This window comes from Carcharhinus amblyrhynchos, chromosome 12, assembly GCF_965287045.1.
Source record: "Carcharhinus amblyrhynchos chromosome 12, sCarAmb.v2.hapA, whole genome shotgun sequence".
In the NCBI taxonomy this organism is placed as follows: Eukaryota; Metazoa; Chordata; class Chondrichthyes; order Carcharhiniformes; family Carcharhinidae; genus Carcharhinus; species Carcharhinus amblyrhynchos.
The window spans coordinates 88,732,755-88,752,568 of record NC_137335.1 but is presented as its reverse complement, the minus strand read 5'-3'; the positions used below and the strand labels follow the sequence as shown (position 1 = coordinate 88,752,568).

At 47.4% G+C, this 19,814-nt stretch overlaps 1 protein-coding gene across 2 annotated transcripts in view; it reads left to right on the top strand.

The window, feature by feature from the left end:
* The window catches only part of LOC145351213 (protein-tyrosine kinase 2-beta-like), a 100,267-nt gene that overhangs the window by 62,857 nt on the left and 17,596 nt on the right, over positions 1 to 19,814 (top strand). Inside the window, exons 20-28 of one of the 2 annotated variants that reach the window (XM_080200918.1) lie at positions 1,804 to 1,893; positions 5,449 to 5,653; positions 7,312 to 7,426; positions 11,445 to 11,516; positions 12,720 to 12,836; positions 14,199 to 14,348; positions 15,789 to 15,818; positions 17,056 to 17,080; positions 19,176 to 19,222. In XM_080200918.1, the coding sequence (XP_080057044.1) occupies positions 1,804 to 1,893; positions 5,449 to 5,653; positions 7,312 to 7,426; positions 11,445 to 11,516; positions 12,720 to 12,836; positions 14,199 to 14,348; positions 15,789 to 15,818; positions 17,056 to 17,080; positions 19,176 to 19,222 (851 nt within the window). The remainder of the gene's footprint in view (positions 1 to 1,803; positions 1,894 to 5,448; positions 5,654 to 7,311; positions 7,427 to 11,444; positions 11,517 to 12,719; positions 12,837 to 14,198; positions 14,349 to 15,788; positions 15,819 to 17,055; positions 17,081 to 19,175; positions 19,223 to 19,814) is intronic. The other variant, XM_080200917.1, reaches the window with a different exon arrangement.

The window sequence follows — 19,814 nt, the reverse complement described above, 5'->3', positions numbered from 1 at the left end:
GCAGGAAGTAATAGGCAGAGCTAAACGATCCATAACCAATGGATCAGATTTAAGCTGTATCTAACCCTGTGCTGTACCTGTCCTGGGAGTGTTTGATGGGGGGGGACAGTGTAGAGGGAGCTTTACTCTGTATCTAACCCCGTGCTGTACCTGTCCTGGGAGTGTTTGATGGGGACAGTGTAGAGGGAGATTTACTCTGTATCTAACCCCGTGCTGTCCCTGTCCTGGGAGTGTTTGATGGGGGGACAGTGTAGAGGGAGCTTTACCCTGTATCTAACCCCATGCAGTACCTGTCCTGGGAGTGTTTGATGGGGACAGTGTAGAGGGAGCTTTACTCTGTATCTAACCCCGTGCTGTACCTGTCCTGGGAGTGTTTGATGGGGACAGTGTAGAGGGAGCTTTACTCTGTATCTAACCCCGTGCTGTACCTGTCCTGGGAGTGTTTGATGGGGACAGTGTAGAGGGAGCTTTACTCTGTATCTAACCCCGTGCTGTCCCTGTCCTGGGAGTGTTTGATGGGGGGACAGTGTAGAGGGAGCTTTACTCTGTATCTAACCCCGTGCTGTACCTGTCCTGGGAGTGTTTGATGGGGACAGTGTAGAGGGAGCTTTACTCTGTATCTAACCCCGTGCTGTCCCTGTCCTGGGAGTGTTTGATGGGGGGACAGTGTAGAGGGAGCTTTACTCTGTATCTAACCCCGTGCTGTACCTGTCCTGGGAGTGTTTGATGGGGACAGTGTAGAGGGAGCTTTACTCTGTATCTAACCCCGTGCTGTACCTGTCCTGGGAGTGTTTGATGGGGACAGTGTAGAGGGAGCTTTACTCTGTATCTAACCCCGTGCTGTCCCTGTCCTGGGAGTGTTTGATGGGGACAGTGTAGAGGGAGCTTTACTCTGTATCTAACCCCGTTCTGTACCTGTCCTGGGAGTGTTTGATGGGGACAGTGTAGAGGGAGCTTTACTCTGTATCTAACCCCGTGCTGTACCTGTCCTGTGAGTGTTTGATGGGGGGGACAGTGTAGAGGGAGCTTTACTCTGTATCTAACCCCGTGCTGTACCTGTCCTGGGAGTGTTTGATGGGGGGACAGTGTAGAGGGAGCTTTACTCTGTATCTAACCCCGTGCTGTACCTGTCCTGGGAGTGTTTGATGGGGACAGTGTAGAGGGAGCTTTACTCTGTATCTAACCCCGTGCTGTACCTGTCCTGGGAGTGTTTGATGGGGGGACAGTGTAGAGGGAGCTTTACTCTGTATCTAACCCCGTGCTGTACCTGTCCTGGGAGTGTTTGATGGGGACAGTGTAGAGGGAGCTTTACTCTGTATCTAACCCCGTGCTGTACCTGTCCTGGGAGTGTTTGATGGGGACAGTGTAGAGGGAGCTTTACTCTGTATCTAACCCCGTGCTGTACCTGTCCTGGGAGTGTTTGATGGGGACAGTGTAGAGGGAGCTTTACTCTGTATCTAACCCCGTGCTATACCTGTCCTGGGAGTGTTTGATGGGGGGGACAGTGTAGAGGGAGCTTTACTCTGTATCTAACCCTGTGCTGTACCTGTCCTGGGAGTGTTTGATGGGGGGACAGTGTAGAGGGAGCTTTACTCTGTATCTAACCCCGTGCTGTACCTGTCCTGGGAGTGTTTGATGAGGTGCAACTGGTGAGAAAAATATTTTCTGCATCATTGCTAACACATACATGTTGACAGATATTTGTGAAAGATCTCGATATACCGGTGCCTGATTTCAGTGTTTAATTTTGTGGGGAGACTGTGATTGTTCCAGACATTCTCACATCCTGTGCTCCATCCACAGCGTCAGTCACCAGAATGCCCATTAAGTGGATGGCTCCAGAATCCATCAATTTCAGACGCTTTACCTCCTCGAGTGACGTGTGGATGTTTGGTAAGTGACTGAGAGTCAGAATGTGTAAAAGGTGCAGCAAGGAGGCAGCTTCATCACGAGGGTCAGTGTACCGGTTACACAGAATAGTGACCTGCCTGAGCAGTGTCACCCAGCCAGTGGCCCTTCCCCACTCACTCCCTCTCTTTCTGGAAGTGTATTTCCTTCAAGCGATCATCCAATTCCCATTTTGAATCATTGCCTGTTCCCGCTTTCACCGCCCTCGTGGGCAGCACATTCCAAACTGTCAGCACCCAGAGTGCGGAAATATTCCTGCTCACATTCCTCACCCAGAGTGCGGAAATATTCCTGCTCACATTCCTCACTCAGAGTGCGGAAATATTCCTGCTCACATTCCTCACTCAGAGTGCGGAAATATTCCTGCTCACATTCCTCACTCAGACTGCGGAAATATTCCTGCTCACATTCCTCACTCAGAGTGCGGAAATATTCCTGCTCACATTCCTCACTCAGACTGCGGAAATATTCCTGCTCACATTCCTCACCCAGAGTGCGGAAATATTCCTGCTCACATTCCTCACCCAGAGTGCGGAAATATTCCTGCTCACATTCCTCACTCAGACTGCGGAAATATTCCTGCTCACATTCCTCACCCAGAGTGCGGAAATATTCCTGCTCACATTCCTCACTCAGACTGCGGAAATATTCCTGCTCACATTCCTCACTCAGACTGCGGAAATATTCCTGCTCACATTCCTCACCCAGAGTGCGGAAATATTCCTGCTCACATTCCTCACTCAGACTGCGGAAATATTCCTGCTCACATTCCTCACTCAGAGTGCGGAAATATTCCTGCTCACATTCCTCACTCAGAGTGCGGAAATATTCCTGCTCACATTCCTCACCCAGAGTGCGGAAATATTCCTGCTCACATTCCTCACTCAGAGTGCGGAAGTATTCCTGCTCACATTCCTCACCCAGAGTGCGGAAATATTCCTGCTCACATTCCTCACTCAGAGTGCGGAAGTATTCCTGCTCACATTCCTCACTCAGAGTGCGGAAGTATTCCTGCTCACATTCCTCACCCAGATTGCGGAAGTATTCCTGCTCACATTCCTCACCCAGATTGCGGAAGTATTCCTGCTCACGTTGCCCCTGCAGCTCATACCCAAACTCTGTGTCCCCAAATCCTCGGACAGTCAGCCAATGGGAACAGCTCCTCTTTACTTGCCTTAAGAAGTCTCACAACACCAGGTTAAAGTCCAAAAGGTTTATTTGGAACCGCAAATCACATGACTCACCTGATGAAGGAACAGCGCTCTGAAAGCTCATGATTCCATATAAACCTGTTGGACTTTAACCTGGCATTGAAAGACTTCTCACTGTGCCCACCCCAGTCCAACACCGGCATCTCCACATCATGGTTATTTACCTTAGCCAATCCTCACATAATCTTGTCCTTCTCTATCAACTCTCCCCCAGTCTCCTCTACTCCAAGGGAAACAACCCCAGCTCCTCCAACCCAACCCTCAGACTAAAATTTCCTCTGATCTCCAGAACCATTCTGGTAAATCTCCCTCTCCACTCTCTCAAAAACCTCACATCCTTCTGAAAGTGAGCTGGATGCAATGGTCCAGCTGTGACCTAATGAGAGCTTTAGAAAGGTTCAGAGCAACTCCCTGCTTCTGTATTCAGTGCCTGTGTTTATAAAGGCCCACATCCACATGCTGTGCTTATTACTCCCAATCTGTCCTAACAGGTTCACGGACTGATACCCATGGATGCCCACCTCTCTCTGTCCCTGCACAGTCTTCAGAACTGTGCCAGCAAGTCTTTGTTGTCTCTCACTGTTCCTTCCACTAAATGCATCATCTCACATTTACCTGTATTAAATTCCAGCTCCCACTTGTCTGCCCATTTTACCCATGTTTTGTTCCAAGTGATTTGTAACATCCTCACTATCAACCACTCCACCAGGTTTGGAATTCTCAACAAATTCTGAAATTATACTTTGTATTGGAAGATCCAGGTCATTTATTTGTAGCGTAAGAAATAGTGTCCCAGCACTGACCTTGGGCAACACCTCTGTCCCCCATCCTCCTGTCTGAAAAATCAACATCTACCCTAACTCACTGTTTTCTATCCTTCAGCCAATATTTTATCCACTTTGACATTGAACCTCCTGTTCTGTAAATCTCAAATGTTGTAACCAATCTTTTAATTGTCACCTTGTTAAACACTCCCTTCAAATCCATATAAACCACATCCACCACATTCTCTTTATTAACCTCTGTTCCTCCATCACAAATTCAATTCAAATAGTCAAACACAATCTAGCTTTTACAAATCCATGCTGCTCCCCTTAACTAACCCAAAGCTTCATTAACTCAAACCTCTCCAAATGCCTGTTGACTTTTTTCCTGATCCTTGACTCCAGAATCTTCCCCATTATTGAGGTTAAGGTAGTGGGCCAGTGAAATTGTGAGTCAGTGCTAATGTCCTTGTCCTGAGATTCCTGTCTGTAACTGTGAAGTGTGCTGTGAGATGGACTGTCTATTCACCATCACTGAGGGACAGCTACTGTGGAAGTTAAAATGCTCAGATTAAAAATTTCCTGCCTTCTCTGTAACAGCGAATGAGAATGTTAACACTTGCAGACCTCCAAGGGAATCTGTCTGCTTTCAGATACTTGTATAGGGCCCATAACATTCAGCTTTTTAACATAGAACACAGAACACTACAGCACAAACAGGCCCTTCGGCCTACAAGTTGCGCTGATCACTTCTATACCTACTAAGCCATAGACCTATCTATAACCCCCAATCCCATTAGATGCCATATACTCATCCAGAAGTCTTTTAAAAGACCCCAGTGAGTTCGCCTCCACCACCACCGATGGCAGCCGATTCCACTCACTCACCACCCTCTGAGTGAAAAACTTACCCCTGACATCTCCTCTGTACCTGCTCCCCAGCACCTTAAACCTGTGTCCTCTTGTAGCCACCATTTCAGCCCGGGGAAATAGCCTCTGAGAATCCACCCTATCTATTCCTCTCAACATTTTATAAACCTCTATCAGGTTTTTATAAACCTCTATCCTGCTTTTTGACTGTCACTGGAGGCTGAGCAAGACCAGATTTCTCCATAACAAATACCAAAGGTGAGATATGGGGATATTCTGTGCAAATGAAGGATTAGCAGAAGTCAATTTTTCATTGAATGAGAAAAGGCGAAAAGCCGGGATTTAGTTGGCAAAAATGAAAGTCAGTGAAGGATGTGAAAAAGTGCCTGTTCCTGATTTACTGTAATTGACGATAACTGCTTAGCTGTTTTCCCTGTAATGAAAGAACCGCTCCAGTCATTTTGATGGTTGGCGGGGGGAGGGGTGGGGGGAGTTGGGGGGGAGGTTCTCCTTGTGGACAAGTCATTAAAGGCTTTGCATTGAATGCATGGTGTCTGTACAAGAGTTGACTAAGAGTGCCTGAGGTAGCTGATATCCAACATCTCTGACACTCATTATCATTGCTGGTCTACCCTATGGCCTGAGGGTAATCCCTCCAGCTCCTTGCTGACCCTTACTTGTCACTCCCTCTCCAGGTGTTTGCATGTGGGAAATCCTCAGCTTTGGCAAGCAGCCGTTCTTCTGGCTGGAGAACCGTGATGTGATTGGTGTGTTAGAGAGAGGAGACCGACTGCCCAAGCCAGATTTATGTCCACCAACGGTCTACACCCTGATGACCCGCTGCTGGACGTATGAACCTCGGGAAAGGCCAAAGTTCACCGAAATCGTCTGTCAGTTAAGGTGAGAAGATTGAAAGCAAAATAGAGAGGGGTCTGAGCCCAAAACATCTGACAGAGGAAAATAATTACACACAGTGGACATCTACCTAGGAGAGGGGTTACTGAGTGACAGTGTGAGGGAGCTGGATTAACATCAGTACAGATACAGTCAGTAACACAGGGTGCTGGGGGGGGAGAGAGGGGTTACTGAGTGACAGTGTGAGGGAGCTGGATTAACATCAGTACAGATACAGTCAGTAACACAGGGTGCTGGGGGGGAGAGAGGGGTTACTGAGTGACAGTGTGAGGGAGCTGGATTAACATCAGTACAGATACAGTCAGTAACACAGGGTGCTGGGGGAGAGAGGGGTTACTGAGTGACAGTGTGAGGGAGCTGGATTAACATCAGTACAGATACAGTCAGTAACACAGGGTGCTGGGGGGGAGAGAGGGGTTACTGAGTGACAGTGCGAGGGAGCTGGATTAACATCAGTACAGATACAGTCAGTAACACAGGGTGCTGGGGTGGGAGAGAGGGGTTACTGAGTGAGGGAGCTGGATTAACATCAGTACAGATACAGTCAGTAACACAGGGTGCTGGGGGGGAGAGAGAGGGGTTACTGAGTGACAGTGTGAGGGAGCTGGATTAACATCAGTACAGATACAGTCAGTAACACAGGGTGCTGGGGGGGGAGAGAGGGGTTACTGAGTGACAGTGTGAGGGAGCTGGATTAACATCAGTACAGATACAGTCAGTAACACAGGGTGCTGGGGGAGAGAGGGGTTACTGAGTGACAGTGTGAGGGAGCTGGATTAACATCAGTACAGATACAGTCAGTAACACAGGGTGCTGGGAGAGAGGGGTTACTGAGTGACAGTGTGAGGGAGCTGGATTAACGTCAGTACAGATACAGTCAGTAACACAGGGTGCTGGGGGGGAGAGGGGTTACTGAGTGACAGTGTGAGGGAGCTGGATTAACATCAGTACAGATACAGTCAGTAACACAGGGTGCTGGGGGGGGAGAGAGGGGTTACTGAGTGACAGTGTGAGGGAGCTGGATTAACATCAGTACAGATACAGTCAGTAACACAGGGTGCTGGGGGGGGAGAGGGGTTACTGAGTGACAGTGTGAGGGAGCTGGATTAACATCAGTACAGATACAGTCAGTAACACAGGGTGCTGGGGGGGGAGAGAGGGGTTACTGAGTGACAGTGTGAGGGAGCTGGATTAACATCAGTACAGATACCGTCAGTAACACAGGGTGCTGGGTCTCCTATATAATGATACTGTGCTCTGTCTGTAAATGAGCACTGGTCAGTGGGTGTGTGCTGTGACTGGAAGAACGAAGAAAATTCCAGCACAGGGACAGGCCCTTCGGCCCTCCAAACCTGCAGTGACCATGCTGTCCGACTGAACTAAAACCCCCTACCCTTCTGGGGACCGTATCCCTCTGCTCCCATCCTATTCATGTATTTGTCAAGACGCCCCTTAAAACTCAGTATTGTATCCACTTCCACTACCCGCAACACCCCCCCTGCTCCCCCCCCCACCCCCACAGCAATGAGTTCCAGGCACCCATTACTTTCTGTGTAAAAAATCTGCCTCGTACATCTCTTATAACCCTTGCGCCTGGAATGTTAAACCTGTGCTTTTTCTCCACTGGATCTCTGCTGTTTCAGTGATATTCACCAGATGGAAATGGAGCAGCAGAAGGAGCAGAGATACTGGACCCAGCGTCGCTTCACATCCCGGAACCTGGATCACCAAATCATCGTCAGTGAGGCTCCTCCGAAGGTATTGCCGCAAGGTTATTAACAACAACGAGTGAGATTGTCGTTAATATTAACTCATCTCCCAGAACCTCAGCAGCTTTCACTGTGGGAGCACCAAACCTTTGATGAATAAAATTAAATCACTGTGGATGATGGCTATCTGAACTAGAAACAGAAAGTGCTGGATAAGGTCTGGCAGTGTCTGTGGAGAGAGAAGCAGAGTTAATAACTCAAACCTGTGTGACCCTTATACAGAATCTCCAACTTGCCCCAGCCATGGCCTTGTCCGTGCTTACGTGGATTGAACAGTCCATTTATTTTTAGGTCAGTGACAGGATGTGGTTGTCGCCGTCTGCTCAGCATTTATTGCCCACTCCCTAGCTTCCCTTCAGAAGGTGGTGGTGAGCTGCCGTCTTGACTCGCTGCAGCCCTGACATGTAGGTGCATCTGCAGTGCTGTTAGGGAGGGAGTCCCAGGATTTTGACCTGAAGTGACAGTGAAGGAACGGCGATGTATTTATTAACAATCAACCCTTTCTCTTGCTCTCTGAAAGCTGTAGGTTTTTCCTCACGTTGTCTCTCCAGGGAGATAGTGGAACCATCTGTTAATACAAAATAGAGAGATTATTTCAGAAAGACATATTTTGCGCTCCAAAATCTGAATAATTTGGTGTGTGCTTGAGTGTATGTAGAAACATAGAAGATAGGAGCAGGAAGAGGCCATTCAGCCCTTTGAGTCTGCTGCACCATTCAATGTGATCTTGGCTGATCATCCAACTCAATAGCCTAATCCAGCTTTCTCCCCATAACATTTGATCCCATTTGCTTCATTCGTACCATGGAGAGAGGACCAGGTCAGTTGGTCCCCTTAGTTTTCAAGCTCTGTAATGTTGGTGTTTTCTCACCTTTATTCGGGACTGTTGTAGATTCATTATTAATGGTTGGCTGTGATTAATCAGCGAGTCCATTCTCATTGTGCCACAGCACTTCCCAGAAGATTAGATGCTGTTCCGGCAGTTTGCGTTGAGCTTTACTGGAACATTGCAACAGGGACAGACATGTGGGATTGGGGGGGAACAGGATTGTGTGCTGACACATTCGATGTGTTTTCTTTGAGAAATGGCAGTGTTCCATATTCCAATATTCAGTTCCTCACTCTCGTTCCTCGCTAAATATTGGAGGATAGGAAATGGGGTCCGTGTTGGGAGGAAACTTCCTCCTGCTCCTGGCGTCACAAGCGATTTCTTTCCACATCCAAAAGTATCTTCTTTGTGATGTTTGGTTCCCAGGTTGGAGTTGCCCAACCGCTTACTGATCCGTGAGTAAAGGTTCTGACACCTGTCTGCTGGTTGTGGTTAGGGGCTGATACCTACCCCAGACCAGGAGTGAAATTCATTTCAACTCCCTGCATGGCCTGAGAAACGGGGTACATTTCACTGACTGCTTACAGCCCCAAAAGAGGCCATTCAGCCCGGCATGTCTGCTAGCTGCCGTTTACTGGATAGACACCGACACGAGCTCCCTCCTCCATTTCCATGCACCTCGCTGCCACAGCCCGGTCCCTACCCCTCTCTGCCTAAGAGGGGATTGGTCACCATGGGCTTCCACTGGATTGGTTAATGACCGTACGTGGCACAGCGTTGCAGTGGTTTGCTGTTACCCTCTACGGTGACGAACCAGGAAACTCTCCCACTCTTATCTCCTGCCGTCAGGTATTTGGAAGGATTTACAGGCTGATAATCAGTCTGTTTGGCAGCATTACCACGGCCATCAAATCCTGGAGTGGAACCTGAACGCAGAGCTTCTGGCTCAGAGGTCCCACTGCGCCACCAAACCTGCCGTCTACTCCTCACCAAATTCATTTAAGTCCTTCCAACACTGCAAGGGTCATTTGATTCATTTGATATTATCAATCTGACTGATATTTGACATTAAATGTGTGTGCCACACCCCCAGGCGATTCTCACTCTGTCCATCTGTCCCTCTCCATCCATCTGTCCCTCTCTGTCTGTCGACTACTCAGATCCAATTTCCCTGAACTGCGATGTGACTACACTGTGAAATGTGCTACCCCAGCGCTCCCGTGCACCCTGCAGTAATGCAGAGCTCCCGTGCACCCTGCAGTAATGCAGAGCTCCCGTGCACCCTGCAGTAATGCAGAGCTCCCAGCGCTCCCGTGCACCCTGCAGTAATGCAGAGCTCCCAGCGCTCCCGTGCACCCTGCAGTAATGCAGAGCTCCCAGAGCTCCCGTGCACCCTGCAGTAATGCAGAGCTCCCAGCGCTCCCATGCACCCTGCAGTAATGCAGAGCTCCCGTGCACCCTGCAGTAATGCAGAGCTCCCCGCGCTCCCATGCACCCTGCAGTAATGCAGAGCTCCCAGCGCTCCCATGCACCCTGCAGTAATGCAGAGCTCCCAGTGGATCCAGCACTGATCCCTGAGCTCACAGTGGGTCCAGCACTGATCCGTGAGGCACACCGCTGGTCACAGGCCTCCAGTTTGAAAAACAGCTCTCTACAGCCACCCTCTGGCTTCTGTCAAGAAACCAATTTTGTATCCATTTAGATACCTCACGTTGGATCCCGTGAGATTTAACTTTATGCAACAACCTACCATGTGGTACCTTGTCAAAGGCCTTGCTAAAGTCCATGTAGACAACATCAACTGCACTTCCCTCATCTACCTTCTTGGTTACCCCTTCAAAAAACTCAATTAAATTTCTGAGATATAATTTTCCACTCACAAAGCCATGCTGATTGTCCCTCATCAGTCCTTGTGTCTCTAAATGCCTGTAAATCCTGTCTCTCAAAATACCTTCCAACAATTTACCCACCACAGATGTGAGGCTCACTGGCCTGTAGTTCCCAGGCTTTTCCCTGCAGCCCTTTTTAAACAAAGGCACAACATTTGCCACTCTCCAATCTTCAGGCACCTCACCCGTGACTATCGATGATTCAAATATCTTGGCTAGGGGACGCGCAATTTCCTCCCTAGCCTCCCACAGTGTCCTGGGATACACTTCATCAGAACCCAGGGATTTATCTACCCTGATACACCTTAAGGCTTCCAGCACCTCCTTCTCTGTAATATGTTCACTCCTCAAGACATCAATATTTATTTCCCAAAGTTCCCGAATATCCATGCTTTTTTCAATAGTAAATACTGATGAGAAACATTCACTCAGGGTCTCACCCATCTCTAGTGGATTGGTTAGAATGGATCACTTGCTGATCTGAAATTACAGAGGCAGCGCCAATTCCTCACACTCACATTCTGTTCTGTGCACAGTTCGGGTCACTCTGTCATAGAAAGGATATTATTAAACTAGAAAGAGTGCAGAAAAGATTTACTAGGATGCTATCAGGACTTGATGGTTTGAGTTCTAAGGAGAGGCTGTATAGACTGGGACTTTACCCCTAAGCTTCCTATGCTCCAAGGAAAATCTCATAGAGGTCTATAAAATAATGAGGGGCATTGATACGGTAGATAATCAATATCTCTTCCTATAGGTAGAGTCTAAAACTAGAGGGCATAGGTTTAAGGTGAGAGGGGAGAGATACAAAAGTGTCCAGGTGGGCAATTTATTCACAGAGTGTCTGGAACGAGCTTCTAGAGGTAGTAGTGGAGGAGGATACAATTTTGTCTTTTTAAAAGCATATGGACAGTTACATGGGTATGATGGGTATAGAGGGATAGGGGCCAAATGCGGACAATTGGGATTAACTTAGTGATAAACACTGGGTGGCGTGGACAAGTTGGGCCGAAGGGCCTGTTTCCATGCTATAAACCTCTATGACTCTGTGACAGTCACCTCTCTGAATCTCAGCCTGTTTGACTGTAGAGGCTGGAGCTGAAATAAATTACAACACAGCTGACTCGATCGAACTAAGATCCAAGCTTGAATCCCTGGTGGAAATGATATTAATGTGAGTGAGGAGAACTTTAACCCGATTGTCCATGTTGGATCTTCAAGGTGACAATGCCCAATGATTCACTCTGAGCGTGTGAAATGAAACTGGCACCCCTTGTTCTTGATTGCAGCCTGCAAGGACCAGAGGGATTCCAACAAAGTCACCTCCACTCGCATTCCAGAATCTAAATCTTCAGTTCCAGGTATTTAACTGCTTCAATCCCGTTTGTTAGAATTAATTAACTGTCTTTGCGGAGTTTGCATGTTCTCCCCGTGTCTGCACAGATTTCCTCCAGTTTCCTCCCACACTCCAAAGATGTGCGGGTTAGGTGGATTGGCCGTGCTAAATTGCCCCTTAGGGTCAGGGGGACTAGTTAGGGTAAATATGTGGGATTGTGGGGATAGGGCCTGGGTGGTCAGTGCAGACTCGATGGGCTGAATGGCCTCCTTCTGCACTGTAGGGATTCTATGATGCTCTGATTCTAGTCTCGCCCAGTGAAGGTTCACATTACACGGGACTGACAGTGGAGCACTAAGTGAGGCAGCTGTCCTGTGTATTTAAAGCTAATTAAACTAGTGGGATTTATTTTAAATTGGTTAATTCCATAAATTTAAAAACAACCAGTCAGTCACAGATTGAGTGGTCATTCCAGGAATCAGTGAGTGAGTGAGTGAGTAAACGAGTGAGTGAGTGAGGGAGGGAGGGAGGTTTCAGATTACCCAGGGAAACAGCACTAGCACAGACTGTCGATGTGTGAGGGAAATGAACTGGACGGGGTCCCGGGGGGATAATGTCACACACAGGAAAGGTCACCGGCTGTGGAATTGGAGCTGTTCCAGCCCCGGGATAGGATGGGAGTGAGGATGGAAGGGCAGAGGTTACGGAGTGCCAGGGGTCAAAGGGCAATGTTGTTAAAGAGAAGGAAAAGTAATTAGAATTAGGAAAGTGTGATTGGTTGTTTGAGAGCCCTTGTTGCATCTTTCAGGCTTGATCCTGATTATTGAGGAGACGGTATATCGATATTAAATCAGGCAATGTTTGAGATTTATTAACCATTGGAGTGAGGAACTCCTGAGAAATCTAACTTTAGTTTGAGGTCAGTGGAGAGCCTCTTTGGTGTCATACCCGGTGTGAAATGCTCCAGGAATTTACAAACTGCATCACGAGAGTTTGAATGTGAGCTTGTGGAGTTTTTGCTTTCAGATTACCCTATCAGTGAAGGCACAGTTACAGGAGTTCCCGTTACAGACTGGGTTACAGGGTGAACTCCGCGTTACAGGAAGCTGTGTCCCCCCTTGCTGCTTTCACAAGCTGTGGATTGTTGCCTTGCTCTGTGCCACGTGCTTTGGCCACCGTGTGTCTTGCTGATTGCTGTGTTTTCTGTGTGTCTGTCTGCCCTGCCCAGATGCCGGAGTCTCTGTGTGCCAGCTCACCGCACATCCCCTGCCCTCCGAGCGAACAGGCAGCTGGCAACTCTGTCAGCACCTCCCCTCAGAAACCGTTCCGGCGTCTCAGTGTACGGGTAAGGGCAGCTTGCTCCTGTAATCGTGCTTTGTACATCTGTCCTCCCCAGAGCTGAACCTTCAACTGATCGGAGGAGCTAACCTGTTAGGGAGCGAAAGGAAAGGACTTTTCACCTCCAGATATCCCACTGTGTTTACAGCCAGTAGGTGATCAGCAAGATCCCACAATCAGCAATGTGATATTGATGAGTTAATTGGGTTCAGTGTGGGATAACTATTGGCCAAGACAGTGTGGACAACTCTCATGCCCTTCTTGGAATAGTACCAGGAACCTTTTATACCCACTTGAGAAGGCAAAGAGGTCCTCATTTTACCATTCCTCTGTCCCCTCTGGCAGTGCTGCACTCCCTCACTATCAGACTCCGAGTGTCAGCCTAGATTCTCTGCTCAAGTCTCTGGAACCTCGTACAGTGTTACTCTCACCGAGAGCGGGATAGTTACTGCAATCAGTCTGAGTATTACCATGAGTACCGTTCCCAGTCCTGCCTCCTGCTGGGACTGGTCAGTGCTGCACTGTCCTGTTCAATTGGCTTGAAGTCAATTTCTGTCATTGAACGTCACCCTGATCCCGAATGGAAACGGGAGATTGAAGGATTTCCCATTCTCCTGAGAAACTCCACCTCTCTCAGGTGGAGGTGAGGCAGATTCTGATCGAGTTCCACATTTGGAATTGAAAGCTGGACCCTGTTGGTGTTGATCTGATTTGAGCGCGAGGAGTTTGAGAGATTGGAAGTGGGGCCTGGGGATGAACCTGGTTCAAACCACCAGCCCTGAGCTGTAGAAGATAACAAGATTGTCATCGTGTGGGCTGGGCCAACGCTCGGCCTTCCATCCCCAGCTCGCCTGGAAATGTCAAAGCTTACATTAGGAGGAGGTACACTCGGGGGAACCTAAACTGCTATAAAATCTTCACAGTGAGGAGATTACTGCAAGGTGTGAGTTGGAGTGTGCCTCTTACCCTCTGTTGTTTCTTACTCCCTATACTGAGCATTCTCTGTATTGGGCAGTGCAGCCAATGTGGAACTGTTAGCACAATCCTGGCCAGGACTGCACAGTAACAAGAGTCTGTACCTGACCTCGGGGACTCAGCAAACTCGGCATGCATTGTGCTCCTGACTTAGAGTTCAGAGTCCTTCTTGCAGGCAGGGAGAGGATATTTCTGTGCAGGATCAGACCGAGCTCCACCGGTCCCCAGTGCGGAGCTCCACCGGTCCCCAGTGCGGAGCTGCGTCGGTCCCCAGCTCGGAGCCCCACCGGTCCCCAGTGCGGAGCTCCGTCGGTCCCCAGCTCGGAGCCCCAGTTTATGTTTATGTTTATCTATGTTTATGGGACAAAGCTGATTAATTTTCCGGATTTGATAGGAATCTGATCTTATTGGTGAGATTAACAATAAAGAGGAGGTTCAGAAACTCAGGGAGTTGGAGCAAGACAAACTCCAGGAGAAAATTAGACAACAACAACGGGAAATGTTGGAGGATAAAAAATGGCTGGAGAAGGAGGAGAAACTTCTGGTAAGTTATTTTTTAATTCATTAACGGAGAAGCAGTGTTACATTTGGTATTATTTCACTACAAGGAGATTCCAGTTTATCAGATGTTATCAAATTCCAAGGAGACAGATTGGATCTGATGGGATTTGATGGGATCGGGTTTCAAGTCTGGATCTTCTTGTTAATGACTCTGATGTTCAGAGTTTTACAACCTTCGCAGACTGTTAAGAGTTACATTAAATCACTGAGGCTGCAATGTTCTTTGGGAATTTGCTGATGTCCTGTTTATAAGTCCATTGGACAGATACATTTCCAACAAAAATGATTTGTTTATTGATTTCTGGATGTATCACTGGCTGGAACAATTGCCCATTCCACAATTGTTCTTGAGGAGGTGCTGGTGATCTGCCTTCCTGAACCCACTGTAGTCCCTGAAGGTCAGGTAGGTACATCCACTGTGCTGTTACACAGGAAGTTCCTGGATTTTGTCCCAACAAGTGTGAAGGAACAACAATATATTTCCAAGCCAGGACAATGAATGACGAGGTTGTGTGTGTGTGTGTGTGTGTGTGTGTGGTGGGGAGCGGAATCTTGCAGCTGTTGCCATTGCCATGTATCTACTGCCTTGTCCTGTGAAGTGATAGAGACTTTGGATTTGGAAGGTGCTATTGAAGAGATTTGTGAGCCCCCACAGTGCATCTTGTAGATGGAACACACAGCTACCATTGTGCATCGGTGGTGGAGAGAGTGAATGCTTGTGGACGGTGGGCCCAACAAGTGGAAGAGTTGAGAGATAAAAAGGGCAAAGCTGTGATGTGTAAATGCGTTTATTTGTAATAAGGCCCTGTTGAAGTGAAATTATAAGGAAATTGGTTAGATTTAGAAATTTGCATTAAGAGATAGAAAGGGACTTAGCTTTTTAGCTGTTACATTTCAGAGGGGAGTAAGGAACCTTTACAATGTACAAAGGTTTCATAAATAAACAAGGGAAGGTTATTACATTTTATTTGAGCCAAAGGAGAGGCAATAGGAACATAGGAAAGAGTTTAATATTCTTGGAAAAGCTAAGTTGAAAGAAGAGTGAGGAGGATGGAACAGGAGATGAAAGAGATAAAGGATGTTTAAGGAGAGATGTTGAGTTGTGTTGTGTTGGTTCTGTGGGGGAGATATCCTGGGGCCAGGTTAGTGCTCAGAGAAACAACCATCCAGAAACCAGAATATATAGTCATTGTTTCAGAAAGTTTTGGAATATTCCTCGGGTTTCAATGGCAGTGAGTGAGCAGTTGTGTTACTATAGCGACAGCAGTTTGGCCTGTGATAATATTGTTGTCTTTAACCCATCTCATCCAGCAAAGCCACAAGACCAGCTGTACCAATGGGATTCTTTATTGTTTCTTTGAGAATTTCTGTTGGTGGATTTGAGTAACGTGTCTACATTTTCACTCTTTGCTTCATTCCCAAGGCTCCGAATGAAAAGGACAAGACACACAACGTAAGTTTTAATTCAATAAATGATTAATTTCCAAAATCTCATTCATGTTTGCACTTTGAAATGCAGTGAGGTGGTGATGCATTGAGACTGATTCTATTATCTACAATTGATGCTCCAGTGTGGACCATTCAGGGCAACCACACCAAGGGTGTTAACCCTTAAGCTGCTGGCAAGTCCATTCAGTCTCCTGTCATTTTACTTATTATTAATTCTGCAATTGTGATGAAGAATAATTATCAGTGTTGCTTTAGTAAAGTTCCTCTGACAGCAGGAATGGATTTGTCACTCTGTGTGTGTGTTTTGTCAGTTTCCTTATGTTTAACTCCACTTGGAAAGACATCCTTTCCTAATCTGATCTTCCCTGGGTCGAGAATAACACTGACCAGTCAGTATTTTAATGCCCTTTTCCAGTTAGCCTGTGTGCATTAAGAGTGAACAAAGTGTCAGGGGACTGGAGTCACATGGAGATCACACACACACACCCACACACACACTCACACTCACACGCACACGCGCACACACACACACACACCCACACACACACACACACACACCCACACACACACACACGCACACGCGTGCACACACACACCCACACACACGCACACGCACACGCGCACACACACACACACACCCCCCCCCACACCGGACTGGCTGACACAATCCCTCCACTGATCAACGCGAGGGAAGCTGCTGACACTGTGATGATGATCCAGGAGATTCCAGCATCACCTTTGCCTGTTGCCGGTCACAAACGGCCGTTTCTGGAATCCCGGCTGCAGCAAATCTAACAACAGCACAACGTCTAGCTGGTGATTGGTGCTTTTGGGGAAATTGGTGGATTTGATTGGTTGTTGCAACAAACTAGTGGCTTTGATGGATCCCATTTTACAGCGAATGGAATTTAACTGTCAGCCAATCAACCGCACACACAACAGAGCACTGCCGTGTGATTGGCTAATGGCCAGTGTTCCCAGGGAGTTGATAGGACAGCTGACCGGATTGTATTGGATTAATCTCCAATCAGATTTGCTGCTGGGTCAGGTGGTTTGTTGAACGGTTGGGGAAGTGGGTTTGACAGCGGAAGTTGTCTGATTGTCAGTGAGGTTAAAGATTCACTGCAATGTGATAAAATGGACGGCAGAAAGGAAAATGCTTCATGGATTTAGCTCAATGGCATTTAGCAAAGGAATGGAGAAGTCAAAATGTTCCTGATTTCCTTCCTTTTCTTTTCCAGGATAATGATCAGGAAACTCCCTACAGTAAGTACCAGATCCATAAACGCAATTGGTTAATGTTGATAGTGATAAAGGTAGGAATGTAGAAAATAGGAGCAAGAGAAGGCCATTCAGCCCTTCAAACCTACCGTTCATTTTGATCATGGCTGATTATCCAACTCAATATCCTGATCCCCCTTCCTGCCATATCAGTTGATCCATTTAGCCCCAAGAACTAGATCGAATTTCTTCCTGGAAACGTGTAGGGCTGGATTTTTCTTCCTCTCTGTGGTGAGTTTTGCAGTGGTGGGAGGTGACAGCCACTCACTGGTGGCAGAATCTTATGGTTCCAACCCTGTCAACGGGGTTTCACACTGAACTCACCCCTGGAGAAACCCATAAGATCCCATTGGCCTGAACAGCAGCAAGATTTCGGTGACAATGTTTTGGCCCCAGATACATCCTGTGGTAGCAAATTCACACGTTCACCGCTCTCTGGGTGAAGAAATTTCTCACCTCAGTTCTAAAAGGTTTATCTCTTATCCTCAGATTATGACCTCTGGTTCTGGACTCCCCCACCATCAGGAACATTCTTCCCTACATCTACCCTGTCTGGTCCTGTTAGAATTTTATTGGTTTCCATGAGATCCTCCCTCATTCATCTAAACTCCAGCGAATATAATCCTAACCAGCACAATCTCTCCTCGTACATCAGTCCCACTATCCCAGTGATCAGTCTGGTAAATCTCTGCACTCCCCCTATGGCAAGAACATCCTTCCTCAGATAAGGAGAACAGAAGTACTCCAGGAGTGGCCTCATTAATCACCTGTATAATTGTACCATGATATCCCTACTCCTGTACTCGAAACCTCTCTATGAAGGCCAACTTGCCATTTGCCTTTTGTTCAGCGACTGATGTACGAGGAAACCCAAGTCTCATTGCACATTTCCCCCTCTCAATTTATAGCCAATCGGATGATAATCCGCCTTCCTGTTCTTGCTCCCAATTTTTCCACTGAATGTCACAGTGATGTGTGTAGGTTATTTCTGATTGGGTAGGTCATTGCCTGGTATTTGTATGCCATGAATCTAGCACTTATCAACCTAAGACTGAATGTGTCCAGGGGCCAGGAGTTTCCAGCCCTTTCCACCAGCAGGATCTTCCAGTGCTGCCAGAATCGGCCGTGTTCTCCAGTGGCAGGATGGGTGAGCTACAGAAAATGCCATGAACTTCAGCGGGACTGTAAAATCCCACTCTCAGTCAAAAGCCTCTATCACAGGGAGACAGTGACATTGTGGTCATGTTGCTGGAGTAGTAATCCAGAGACCCAGGGTAACGCTGTGGGGACCCACACGGCAGATGATAAGCTTTAAATTCAGTAAATATCTGGAATTAAAAAGTCTAACGATGGCCATGAAACCTTTGTCGATTCTCAGAAAAACTAATGTCCTCCAGGGACATTAGGGAAATCTGCCGTCCTTACCCGGTCTGGCCTCCAGAGCCACAGCAATGTGGGTGACTCTTAAATGCCCTTTGAAGTAAGGGACATTTAGAGATGGGCAATTAACACTAGCTAGCCAGCGACACCCACATCCCGGTGGATGATGGAAAATCCCGGGCCAGGTCGTGCTGTACCTGGACATGAATTGCATCAGGAAATAGAACGGACCAGAACGAAACCTGTACGTTTATATTGCAGTTGAATAGTGACACTGAGTGAACCACTCCATCACTGTCCGATCAATAAAATGATGCAACACACATTGTCAGTCTGAATGTGGGGATCTTACAGAGTGTGTCTGTAATGAAGATCATTTTTAAATTGTTTTACTGTTTGAATTGGGCTTTGCAGCGCAATGTCCACTACCCCCCGGGACTCAGTCTGAATCTACCTGGCTGATGCCCCATGGGTGAGGCTAGTTAATACACTGTTAACTCAATCATTAAGAGGAATAATACTCACCGCCGTGTTCTGGGAAACCGTGAGGGGTCTGACACACTCGTGCTGTTTAAGCAGTGGTGAGTACAGACCCAAACAGCAGCGTCAGTGTGTGGGAGACTGGAGAATATTTAAGGCTCTATGTAAATGCCAGTTGTTGTTGTTGTACTAAACACAGTTTGCTTTGTCTTTTCTGGAGCCGAGTTCACAGCACCACCTGAGAAACCTCCGAGGAAGAACCTTCCGGTGAGTTCTCGGAATGAGTTTGTCTAAATTCCTGGAATCTGAGAATGCTGGGCTGAGATTATGGAACAGGTTCAATCTGATAACTGAGATCAGCAGTTAGTATCCTGTGTATTGTACAGCGCTCCCACACCGGTTAATATCCTGTGTATTGTACAGCGCTCCCACACCGGTTAATATCCTGTGTATTGTACAGCGCTCCCACACCGGTTAATATCCTGTGTATTGTACAGCGCTCCCACACTGGTTAATATCCTGTGTATTGTACAGCGCTCCCACACCGGTTAATATCCTGTGTATTGTACAGCGCTCCCACACCGGTTAATATCCTGTGTATTGTACAGCGCTCCCACACCGGTTAATATCCTGTGTATTGTACAGCGCTCCCACACCGGTTAATATCCTGTGTATTGTACAGCGCTCACACACTGGTTAATATCCTGTGTATTGTACAGCGCTCCCACACTGGTTAATATCCTGTGTATTGTACAGCGCTCCCACACTGGTTAATATCCTGTGTATTGTACAGCGCTCCCACACTGGTTAATATCCTGTGTATTGTACAGCGCTCCCACACTGGTTAATATCCTGTGTA